This window comes from Monodon monoceros, unplaced genomic scaffold (assembly GCF_005190385.1).
Source record: "Monodon monoceros isolate NGI ecotype Baffin Bay Population unplaced genomic scaffold, NGI_Narwhal_1 Super_Scaffold_2, whole genome shotgun sequence".
In the NCBI taxonomy this organism is placed as follows: Eukaryota; Metazoa; Chordata; class Mammalia; order Artiodactyla; family Monodontidae; genus Monodon; species Monodon monoceros.
Genome location: NW_021703776.1, coordinates 48,205,920 through 48,218,401, shown reverse-complemented (window position 1 = coordinate 48,218,401; position 12,482 = coordinate 48,205,920). Strand labels below are relative to the sequence as shown.

General features: G+C 38.8%; 1 protein-coding gene across 1 annotated transcript; it reads left to right on the top strand.

The window, feature by feature from the left end:
* The first annotated feature begins 376 nt into the window (after nt 1–376).
* On the top strand, nt 377–11,490 carry GNGT1 (G protein subunit gamma transducin 1). Its single transcript, XM_029234255.1, has 3 exons — nt 377–426; nt 517–619; nt 11,227–11,490. Exons 2-3 carry the CDS (start codon nt 524–526, stop codon nt 11,353–11,355), a joined length of 225 nt encoding a protein of 74 aa, XP_029090088.1. The 5' UTR covers nt 377–426; nt 517–523; the 3' UTR covers nt 11,356–11,490.
* Nucleotides 11,491–12,482: the final 992 nt, after the last annotated feature.

Here is a 12,482-nt window from a genome sequence, read left to right as displayed (position 1 = left end):
TTTATAAGGAACTTATAATGACACTTTTTGTATGTTTCTCTGTTAATACCAGATCAGATACTCCAGCGAATTAGGGGATTAATGGGTAGTCCTCAGAATGACCTCAAACTAACTTAAATGGCATAAATCATATGAGGGAGGGCTTTGGAGTTGGGGATAAGGGTTGGAACCTCAAGTTTTTACACTGTGTCAAATAAACAGGGAAAAGGAGGAGCATTGGATATTTAAGATTATTTACTGACTGAACTGACCTCTCCCCACAAACCTACTAGCAGGTGTTTAGAGTCAAATACTTAGTTTAATCATATTAATGAAGATTATAAGGAAGCTTTAAAACCTCAAGGCTAGTGTGCAGTGCTAGAATTGTTCAAAGAGCATTCAAGAGAAATTGACTACCACAGGAAGTTAAAACAAACAGTTCATTTAGTAAGTTAAGAGCTGAGGGAAGGGTTGGCTAACATTAACTTGACGTGAGTCTAGCAATTCAGGTGTATGAACTTTCTACCTTTTCAGCAGGCAAAAGATGCCAGTGATCAATATTGAGGACCTGACAGAAAAGGACAAATTGAAGATGGAAGTTGACCAGCTCAAGAAAGAAGTGACACTGGAAAGAATGCTGGTAAACTGCTGCTCTGTTTTGAATTTTATTTTTAAACTAGAGATAACTGTAGCACTACCAGGTTAAAAACCATTGAAGGGGAGCAGAATTTGCCACCCCAAAATATGCCTTTTTGGCATATGGATTATTTTAGGCTGATTATTTTTGAAAAATAGCAGACGCAGGGGAAGCTCTGAAAACCAACTAGAAGTTTCCCTTTCCTAAGAGACAGTTACATTTATAAGGGAAATCTCCATTAGTAAGGGTGTCTCCTTCTCTGTATCAGGAGGAGAAGCATGACTCTAAATCTCTAGAAACTCTTATCATGGAGAACACAAGGATTAGATCTGCTTAACAGCCTTACCCTTGTTTGCTGTTGTTAAAAAACAAAATTCAACTGAGTAAATTTGAAGATATAATTGGCTTTATTAAATAATTCATGAATTGGGCAGCATCCCATCTAGCAAGTAGAAAGGCTCACCAAGGAACTGTACAAAATGGAAGGTTTTTATAGGCACAAAGGGGTGGGAGAAGGAAGTCATAAACAAAAGAAAGAATTATTTCAGGCAGGAGCAACTTCCTTTGTGGGAAGAGCAGGGGTCTATCATGCAGATTACCTCACTAGTGCTGATCAGGAAGTTACAGATTGATAGGTTTAAATTCCACTCCTGGGAAAGGCTGAAACTGCAGTTAAGTTAGGTATTAAGTTTTGGTTTGTTGATGTGGAGCTTTGTCCATTTAGGGACTGTTCTTTGTTTTTGCTTTGTTTTGTTTTTTTAATACTGTGCTTTTCCTTTTTTTTTTTTTTTTATTCCCAAATAAAAAACGTGTATTTGGGGTGTTAAGAATTACAGTTCAGGAGACAGATTTGGGTAAAACGGAAAGAGTGTTCCAGGGAAGAGAAAGAGTCAGGGGCTTACAAAGGCAAAGCCAAGAGGTTGTACTCTGACATAAGGGAGGAAATATTTGTCCTTAAGGGGTAGGCTGTCGTGAATTATTTTAGGGTAAGGTTCTGGTAATTATCTTAAGCCCATAACTGGCTCCCCACACCCCTGTCATCCACACCTACCATCTTCTTTGGTCTTTCACTGCAGTGGGATTTAAGATGGTGGCTTGGACTATTTCAGGGAGCTACTCAGTTTTCCTGAGTCTCTCCCTTGTATACAGAAGGTATACATGTTATTAAACTTCTGTTTGTTTTTCTCCTGTTAATCTGTCTTTCTTATTACAGGATTATCTCAGTCAAGAACCTAGAAGTGTAGAGGGAAAATTATTTTTCCTCTCCCACATCATTGACTGGAGAAACTCTATAGTTGAAAACAAGTTGTTCAGATAAAATTCATCAGAAATTAAGAAAATTAATAATCATAATTATCTTTTGATTTAGAGTTAAAATCAACAGTTTGGCAAACTATTTTCCATAAGCCAAATCCAGCACTTAGCCTGTTTTTCTATGGCCACTAAGCTAAAAATGTTTTAAAATTTTTATAGAGTTGCTTTATTTTTATTTATTTTTAAATTTTTTTTACATCTTTATTGGAGTATAATTGCTTTACAATGGTGTGTAAGTTTCTGCTTTATAACAAAGTGAATCAGTTATACATATACATATGTTCCCATATCTCTTCCCTCTTGCATCTCCCTCCCTCCCACCCTCCCTATACCACCCCTCCAGGCGGTCACAAAGCACCAAGCTGATCTCCCTGTGCTATGCGGCTGCTTCCCACTAGCTATCTACCTAACGTTTGGTAGTGTATATATGTCCATGCCTCTCTCTTGCTTTGTCACAGCTTACCCTTCCCCCTCCCCATATCCTCAAGTCCATTCTCTAGTAGGTCTGTGTCTTTATTCCTGTCTTACCTCTAGGTTCTTCATGACATTTTTTTTTCTTAAATTCCATATATATGTGTTAGCATACGGTATTTGTCTTTCTCTTTTGACTTACTTCACTCTGTATGACAGACTCTAGGTCTATCCACCTCATTACAAATAGCTCAATTTCGTTTCTTTTTATGGCTGAGTAATATTCCATTGTATATATGTGCCACATCTTCTTTACCCATTCATCCGATGATGGACACTGTCTTGATTACTGTAGCTTTGTAGTATAGCCTGAAGTCAAGGAGCCTGATTCCTCCAGCTCTGTTTTTCTTTCTCAAGATTGCTTTGGCTATTCAGGGTCTTTTGTGATTCCATACAAATTGTGAAATTTTTGTCCTAGTTCTGTGAAAAATGCCATTGGTAGTTTAATAGGGATTGCACTGAATCTGTAGAATGCTTTGGGTAGTGTAGTCATTTTCACAGTGTTGATTCTTCCAATCCAAGAACATGGTATATCTCTCCATCTGTTTGTATCATCTTTAATTTCTTTCATCAGTGTCTTATAGTTTTCTGCATATAGGTCTTTTGTTTCCTTAGGTAGGTTTGTTCCTAGTCCTAGGTATTTTATTCCTTTGGTTGCAGTGGTAAATGGGAGTGTTTCCTTAATTTCCCTTTAAGATTTTTCATCATTTGTGTATAGGAATGCAAGAGATTTCTGTGCATTAATTTTGTATCCTGCTACTTTACCAAATTCATTGATTAGCTCTAGTAGTTTTCTGGTAGTGTCTTTAGGATTCTCTATGTATAGTATCATGTCATCTGCAAACAGTGACAGCTTTACTTCTTTTCCAATTTGGATTCCTTTTATTTTTTTTTCCTCTCTGATCGCTGTGGCTAAAACTTCCAAAACTATGTTGAATACTAGTGGTGAGAGTGGGCAACCTTGTCTTGTTCCTGATCTTAGTGGAAATGATTTCAGTTTTTCACCATTGAGAATGATGTTGGCTGTGGATTTGTCATATATGGCCTTTATGATGTTGAGGAAAGTTCCCTCTATGCCTACTTTCTGGAGGGTTTTTATCATAAATGGGTGTGTAATTTTGTCGAAAGCTTTTTCAGCATCTATTGAGATGATCATATGGTTTTTATCCTTCAATTTGTAAATATGGTGTATCACATTGATTGATTGGCGTATATTGAAGAATCCTTGCATTCCTGGGATAAACCCCACTTGATCATGGTGTATGATCCTTTTAATATGCTGTTGGATTCTGTTTGCTAGTATTTTATTGAGGATTTTTGCATCTATGTTCATCGGTGATATTGGCCTGTAGTTTTCTTTTCTTGTGACATATTTGTTTGGTTTTGGTATCAGGTTGATGGTGGCCTCATAGAATGAGTTTGGGAGTGTTCCTCCCTCTGCTATATTTTGGAAGAGTTTGAGAAGGATAGGTGTTAGCTCTTCTCTAAATGTTTGATAGAATTTGCCTGTGAAGCCATCTGGTCCTGGGCTTTTGTTTGTTAGAAGATTTTTAGCCACAGTTTCAATTTCAGTGCTTGTGATTGGTCTGGTTATATTTTCTGTTTCTTCCTGGTTCAGTCCCGGAAGGTTGTGCTTTTCTAAGAATTTGTCCATTTCTTCCAGGTTGTCCATTTTATTGGCATATAGTGGCTTGTAGTAATCTCTCATGATCCTTTGCGTTTCTGCAGTGTCACTTACTTCTCCCTTTTCATTTCTAATTCTGTTGATTTGAGTCTTCTCCCTTTTTTTCTTGATGAGTCTGACTAATGGTTTATCAATTTTGTTTATCTTCTCAAAGAACCAGCTTTTAGTTTTATTGATCTTTACTATCGTTTCCTTCATTTCTTTTTCATTTATTTGTGATCTGATCTTTATGACTTCTTTCCTTCTGCTAACTTTGAGGTTTTTTGTTCTTCTTTCTCTAATTGCTTTAGGTATAAGGTTAGATTGTTTATTTGAGATGTTTCTTGAGGTAGGCTTGTATTGCTATAACTTCCCTCTTAGAACTGCCTTTGCTGCATCCCATAGGTTTTGGGTCATCGTGTTTTCATTGTCATTTGTTTCTAGGTATTTTTTGATTTCCTCTTTGATTTCTTCAGTGATCCCTTGGTTATTAAGTAGTGTATCCATGTGTTTGTATTTTTTACAGATTTTTTTCCTGTAATTGATATCTAGTCTCATAGTGTTGTGGTCAGAAAAGATACTTGATATGATTTCAATTTTCTTAAATTTACCAAGGCTTGATTTGTGACCCAAGACATGATCTATCGTGGAGAATGTTCCATGAGCACTTGAGCTGAAAGTGTATTCTGTTGGTTTTGGATGGAATGTCCTATAAATATCAATTAAGTCCATCTTGTTTAATGTATCATTTAAAGCTTGTTTTTCCTATTTATTTTCATTTTGGATGATTAGTCCATTGGTGAAAGTGGAGTGTTAAAGTCCCCTCCTATGCTTATGTTACTGTCGATTTCCCCTTTTAGGGCTGTTAGCATTTGCCTTATGTATTGAGGTGCTCCTATGTTGGGTGCATATATATTTATAATTGTTATATCTTCTTCTTGGATTGATCTCTTGATCATTATGTAATGTCCTTCTTTGTCTCTTGTTATATGAGAATTGCTACTCCAGCTTTCTTTTGATTTCCATTTTCATGGAATATCTTTTTCCATCCCCTCACTTTCAGTCTGTATGTGTCCCTAGGTCTGAAGTGGGTCTCTTGTAGACAGCAAATATATGGGTCTTGTTTTTGTATCCATTCAGCCAGTCTGTGTCTTTTGGTTGGAGCATTTAATCCATTTACATTTAAGGTAATATCGATATGTATCTTCCTATTACCATTTTCTTAATTTTGGGGTTTTGTTTTTGTAAGTCTTTTCTTTCTCTTGTGTTTCTTGCCTAGAGAAGTTCCTTTAGCATTTGTTGTAAAGCTGGTTGGGTGGTGCTGAATTCCTTTAGCTTTTGCTTGTCTGTAGAGGTTTTAATTTCTCTGTTGAATCTGAATGAGATCTTTGCTGGGTAGAATAATCTGGTTTGTAGGTTTTTCCCTTTCATCACTTTAAATATGTCCTGCCACTCCCTTCTGGCTTGCAGAGTTTCTGCTGAAAGATCAGCTGTTAACCTTATGGGGATTCCCTTGTATGTTATTTGTTGCTTTTCCCTTGCTGCTTTTAATATTTTTTATTTGTGTTTAATTTTTGATAGTTTGATTAATATGTGTCTTGGAGTGTTTCTCCTTGGATTTATCCTGTATGGGACTCTCTGTGCTTCCTGGACTTGATTGACTATTTCCTTTCCCATGTTAGGGAAGTTTTCAACTATAATCTCTTCAGATATTTTCTCAGTCCCTTTCTTTTTCTCTTCTTCTTCTGAGACCCCTATTATTCAATTGTTGGTGCATTTAATGTTGTCCAAAAGGTCTCTGAAACTGTCCTCAATTCTTTTCATTCTTTTTTCTTTATTCTGCTCTGTGGTAGTTATTTCTGCTAGTTTATCTTCCAGGTCAGTTATTCGTTCTTCTGCTTCAGTTATTCTGCTATTGATTCCTTTTAGAGAATTTTTAATCTCATTTATTGTGTTGTTCATCATTGTTTGTTTTCTCTTTAGTTCTTCTAGGTCCTTGTTAAATGTTTCTTGTATTTTCTCCATACTATTTCCAAGATTTTGGATCATCTTTACTGTCATTACTCTGAATTCTTTTTCAGGTACACTGCCTATTTCCTCTTTATTTGTTTGGTCTGCTAGGTTTTTACTTTGCTCCTTTATCTGCTGCATATTTCTCTGTGTTCTCATTTTGCTTAACTTACTGTGTTTGGGGTCTCCTTTTCACAGGCTGCAAGTTCATAGTTCCCATTGTTTTTGTGTCTGCCCCCAGTGGGTAAGGTTGGTTCAGTGGGTTGTGCAGGTTTCCTGGTGAAAGGGACTGGTGCCTGTGTTCTGGTGAATGAGGCTGGATTTTGTCTTTCTGGTGGGCAGGACCGTGTCCAGTGCTGAGTTTGGGGGTGTCTGTGAACTTATTATGATTTTAGGCAGCCTCTCTGCTAATGCGTGGGGATGTGTTCCTGTCTTGCTAGTTGCTTGTCATGGGGTGTCCAGCAGTGGAGCTTTTGGTTGTTGAGTGGAGCTGAGTCTTAGCGTTGAGACAGAGATCTCTGGGAGAGCTCTCACGATTGATATTACGTGGGGCCAGGAGGTCTCTGGTTTTCCACTGTCCTGAACTCGGCTCTCCCACCTCAAAGCCTCAGGCCTGACACCCCGCTGGAGCACCAAGACCCTGTCAGCCACACGGCTCAGAGTGAAAAGGGAAAAACACAAAAGAAAGAAAGAAAGCAAATAAATAAAGTTATTAAAATTTTAAATATTATTAAAATAAAAAAGTAATTTAAAAAAAGAAGAGAGCAACCAAACCAATAAACAAATCCACCAATGATAACAAGTGCTAAAAACTATACTAAGGTAAACATAAAAATCAGAATCTAGTCAGTCACATACAGCAAACCCCAAGTCTACAGTTGCTCCCAAAGTCCACCTCCTCAATTTTGGGATGATTTGTTATCTATTCAGGTACTCCACAGATGCAGGGTACATCAAGTTGATTGTGGAGATTTAATCCGCTGCTCCTCAGGCTGCTGGGAGAGATTTCCCTTTCTCTTTGTTCGCACAGCTCCTGGGGTTCAGCTTTGGATTTCGACCTGCCTCTGCGTGTAGGTTGCCTGAGGGTGTCTGTTCTTCGCTCAGACAGGACGGGGTTAAAGGAGCAGCTGATTCGGGGTCTCTGGCTCACTCAGGCCGGGGGGAGGGAGGGGTGCAGGATGCGGGGCAAGCCTGTGGTGGCAGAGGCCGGCGTGATGTTGCAACAGCTTGAGGTGTGCCATGTGTTCTCCTGGGGAAGTTGTCCCTGGATCACGGGACCCTGGCAGTGGTGGCTGCACAGGCTCCCGGGAGGGGAGGTGTGAATAGTGACCTGTGGTCGCACACAGGCTTCTTGGTGGCAGCAGCAGCAGCCTTAGCATCTCATGCCTGTCTCTGGGGTCCGCACTGATAGCTGTGGCTCGCGCCCATCTCTGGAGCTCGTTTAGGCGGTGCTCTGAATCCCCTCTCCTCACGCACCTCAAAACAATGGTCTCTTGCCTCCTAGGCAGCTCCAGACATTTTCCCAGATTCCCTCCTGGCTAGCCGTGGTGCACTAGCCCCATTCAGGCTGTGTTCATGCAGCCAACTCCAGTCCTCTCTGGGGTCTGACCTCCGAAGCCCGAGCCTCAGCTCCCAGCCCCTGTCCGCCCCAGTGGGTGAGCAGACAAGCCTCTCAGGCTGGTGAGTGCTGGTCGGCAGTGATTCTCTGTGCGGGAATCTCTCCGCTTTGTCCTCCGCACCTCCGTTGTAGTGCTCTCCTCCGCGGCTCCGAAGCTTTCCCCCTCCGCCACCCGCAGTCTCCGCCCGCGAAGGGGCTTCCTAGTGTGTGGAAACATTTCCTCCTTCACGGCTCCCTCCCACTGGTGCAGGCCCTGTCCCTATCCTTTTGTCTCTGTTTATTCTTTTTTCTTTTGCCCTACCCAGGTACATGGGGAGTTTCTTGCCTTTGGGGAAGCCTGAGGTCTTCTGCCAGCATTCAGTAGGTGTTCTGTAGGAGTTGTTCCATATGTAGATGTATTTCTGATGTGTTTGTGGGGAGGAAGGTGATCTACACGTCTTACTCCTCTGCCATCTTGAAGCGTCCTCCTATAGAGTTGTTTTAAATAAAAGGGAAAGAAAAATAAAATGAAGAATATGAGACATCATATTTTAGCTTAGCAATAAAGTAAAGCAATGCATATAGGCATTTTGTTTTTACTTTTCTAAATTGATAAGCTTCTCTTTATTTGATATTGTTCAAATACTTTTAGCCAAGACATCCCCTCCAGCACTGTCATGGCCAGTAATGAATGAATACATTCTATTCCTTCTTTGCAAATAAAAATGAGTTCAGGCACAAGAACTCACTAGTTTCTCCTAAAAATATTTGTCAGATCTTAGAAACGGTTACCAAAAGTCCTCTGCCAGTAGAAGGAGGAGAAATGGCAAAGGAATAAAAGTTTCCACCAAACAATGACTGAAGCTTAGAAAATGTAGATATGTATTTTAGATTTCTTTGTTTTGGGAACATCAGTAGAACAAAAACTCCTCCACAAGTGATAAGAGTATATTTCATATTTCTTAAAAAAAAAAAAAAACCTCATCAGGCCAAAGCAATAAAAGAAGCTTGTATTATCTTCATACTTTGCTCAAAACTCTTACTCCCAGTAAAAATTGGAATTTTGGCTTCTTTTATGTTTATAGTTGTCTCAAACTTCCCTGTTGCCCTTTCCATACAGGCAAAACATGTAATTTTTAAAAGATAAAATTAAATCTGTAAACAGCACAGAAGCTTGGAACGCACACCAAAAAAGTTTAAATCCTTATGTTTATAATTGGGGGAAAATAAAGTTTTGAGGTAAAGGAGGGTTATCTTTTTCTTCTTTATTTGAAACATCCAAAAGCTGTTTTGTTATTTATATACTCAGGATTGTTTTGTAGGCAGTTTGTTTGTCGTCATGTTTACTCTTCACTTGTGGCAAGTTCACCTGGGAATTTTTGTTTGGGATAAATATCGCATCCATCCCCATTTGTCAGGTTTTGGGGTTCCTTTGCCCTATTACTCAATGTGTCTTTGCTCTTGGAAGTCAATTTAATCTAATATCAGACTGCCAAAACTACACACACATGCACACACACAGAACTTTCCAAGCCTGAACCCAGAGCTCTGACACAGGATAGCATAGCGTCATCATAGTACGGGTAAGTGGGTATCCTCTGGAACCATATTCCTGGTTCAGATTGTGGCTCTACAACTTACTTCCTGTGTAATACTCACTTAAATGAGCTAACTCATCTGTGCCAGTTTCTTATTCTATAAAATGGGAATAGTAACAATATGTAATTATTATTACTTTAAAAATTATTATTTATATCTATGAACCAGACCGATTCATAATGTGCCTCAACCTACTTTGCTGTTAAGGCAGCATTATTGTCAGAGTAAGACAACTCTTTGCATCCAGTTTCTAAAGCTGAAAGATTTACGATGACTATAAGCGAATATAATAGGCAAAAACTAAAAGCAATCTTTATAGTAATAGCTACCATTTGATTGACTATCTCTGTATGCCAGGTACTTAATGCAATCTGTGCTGCTTCTCATATTTCATAGATGAAGTAACTATACCTTAGATAAACTATTTTAACTAAGGACACACAGCTGGTAAGTGGGCAGAGTCAAAATCAAACCTGGGATGGCCTGAATCCAATGCCCATGCTCCTTCTACCATGCCATGTAATCCTGTATTAAACTATATATACTTATAATAAGGCTCCGTGAAATAATTTTGAAGCACATCCACCCACATAGGATTTTAGGTAGTCTGTTCCTCAGGATCCTCAGATCCTAGCCAGGCACTGTCAAAACTAACCCCTCACTGAGTCCTATTCCTGACAACTGGTTGGGGCCCAAAGAGCTGGTGTTTGGAAGACAGGGGAAGAAGTGAATCTAAATCTCAAGTTTGAATTTTGAAGGGAAAAAAGTGAATCTAAAGTATTGCATATTTCAAATGTGTGCATAAACTCCAAGTATCGTCCTGTGAAGGAGCCACCTGAACAATGTCCTGCCCCCGATTAGAAATGATCTGTTCTAATATGTAGATAATGAGTTTGCAGAGTCTAAGTAATCTTAAGTCTTCTGTCTAATGTTGCCTAGAACTTTCATGCAAAAATGGTGTGAAGATTTTATTAAAACAAAACAATAAATTCCTTAGGTAACTTACAGAATGGTCACTTCATGGACTGCCAAAAATGAAGCAGTTTTGTGTTAATGTCATGAAGGATAAATTAAGTGAAAACAAAACAAGTTGACCATTAAAAGAAATGAATAATTTGGTCCCATGTGTGTATATGCATGTGTATACACACACACACACACACACACACGTACACATACTCATACTTACGCATGTATAGAACTTTGCCTCTCTCTAAACAGTATGTTACATGGTACATTAACAGGCTCTGGCTGAGTCCATTAAAATACTAAAGCCTGATTTTTCACAGGGTCATTACTATAATGGAGCAGATGACTAAGGAGCAAGCTCATAAGCAAAACTAATGATCTAGTTTAGCCAGTATTTATTTACCGAGCACCAACTAAATGCAGGCTCTGTTCTAGATGCCTGGGATACATGTGAACAAATCAGCCAAAGGTCCCTTTGGAGCTCACCTTCAAGTTTACAATCATGAGCAATCATTGTAGACCAGCTTAAAATAAAATTACATGTGTATACTTCTGAGAATCCAGGAGTGGTGATAAGCCTGGAATTTAACAATTATTCATTCCCTTCCACCTTCACAGGTCATATTTTTGGAATGAAGTCAACGATTTAATCAATGCTCACTCTGGTAACGTTCTTGACTTGTGCTGTCAGCTGTGTTCTGATCCCTGGACCCTGTCTCCTCTAAAGAAGCTGGAGGCAGCGTGCGCTGAGAGCCCTTAGCTGGAGTATGGCGGCTGGTTAGCCTTTGCCCAGAGATATCCACAAGGGTAGGGCAGGGAGCAGCTATTTCTTCTTCTCTCGTAGAAAGTACAAATGCATTGGCAGAAAGCAGAATCACATTAAAAAGATAGAACAGACACAAAAATTATTATTATAAATGCATTCTTGGATTCTGCAGTATTCTCTATTAAGCCAAATGAGTCATCTCTTTCCTTTTTTCCTTTAAGGTGTCCAAATGTTGTGAAGAAGTAAGGGATTATGTTGAAGAAAGATCTGGGGAGGATCCATTAGTAAAGGGTATCCCAGAGGACAAAAATCCCTTCAAGGAGCTCAAAGGAGGCTGTGTGATTTCATAAAAAAAATTTTTTTTAATTCCATGGAATACCTTGAGCTTTAATGACATACTGTTTGGTCATATGTAATAATACTGTTAAGCATGTACATGAATTTTTAAATTATAAATATGAGCATTTAATAAAATTTGGACTGTGATAATGCATAAGTCTATGCTTTTCTTAAAGTACTTAGCACAGGGTTTAACACATAATTGACAACAAATATTGATTGACCCATTTCTTTAACAATAATATGTTTTATAAATGAGTCTATATTATTCTGGATGCCAGCATATAGTTAATGTTTTATGTTTCTCCATTACCCTTTCAGCACTCTTAATTTCATGGTTAGACTTGTATTTTCCCCAACCTTTCACTTACTTAGAGAATTAAGAAATCTATTGTTTTGGTTCACGGAAAACCTATCTTGGCAGAATGTATGCTGTGAAGAGTTTTGTTGTTGATGTTCTGTTTTTTGTTTCCCTCTTTCAACCCCCAGTCAGCAGCAGTGGTTTTACCATAACCTCTTTCTGCATTCTTACCAATTCTACTTGTCACCAATGACATGACTTTTTCCCAGAATGCCAGTTGGATTAAGGGTTCAGTCTGTGGTCATGGAGCATGGTGGATTTAAGCAGCCCTCAAATAAAGGTCATGAGAAGCCAGAAAGGTCTGGCTCTGGCACTTCACTGCCTGCCTGACTTTGGATAAATTACTTAATCTCAGTTTCTTCTACTGTAGGATAGGGATAATAATGATCCAACCCCCTTTTTCATGGTGGTTAAATATTATACTAGGGTAACTACAGCACTTAGCGTATTGTCTGACATGTAAGACCCAATAAGTGTTAACTAGTATTATTATTGGGAACAGAACTAGACAAAATACTTAGAATCCTTTAAGATGCATGCTATTCCATCCCCTCCCCGTGGAGACTCACCAGTATAGTCCTTTTTTTCTGCATCAGTGTAAGGGCAAGATGATAGAATAATAGCCATCACCTGCATCACCTTCCTAATCAGTTTCCTCCCGGCATCTTAACCGAGTTTTCATAAGCCAAATTTCACTACCTTTGTGCTAATGACTAAGAGATAACTTGCCTATGCTTCTGTAACAAATGACAAGTGTAAAATACCACAACTCGGAAA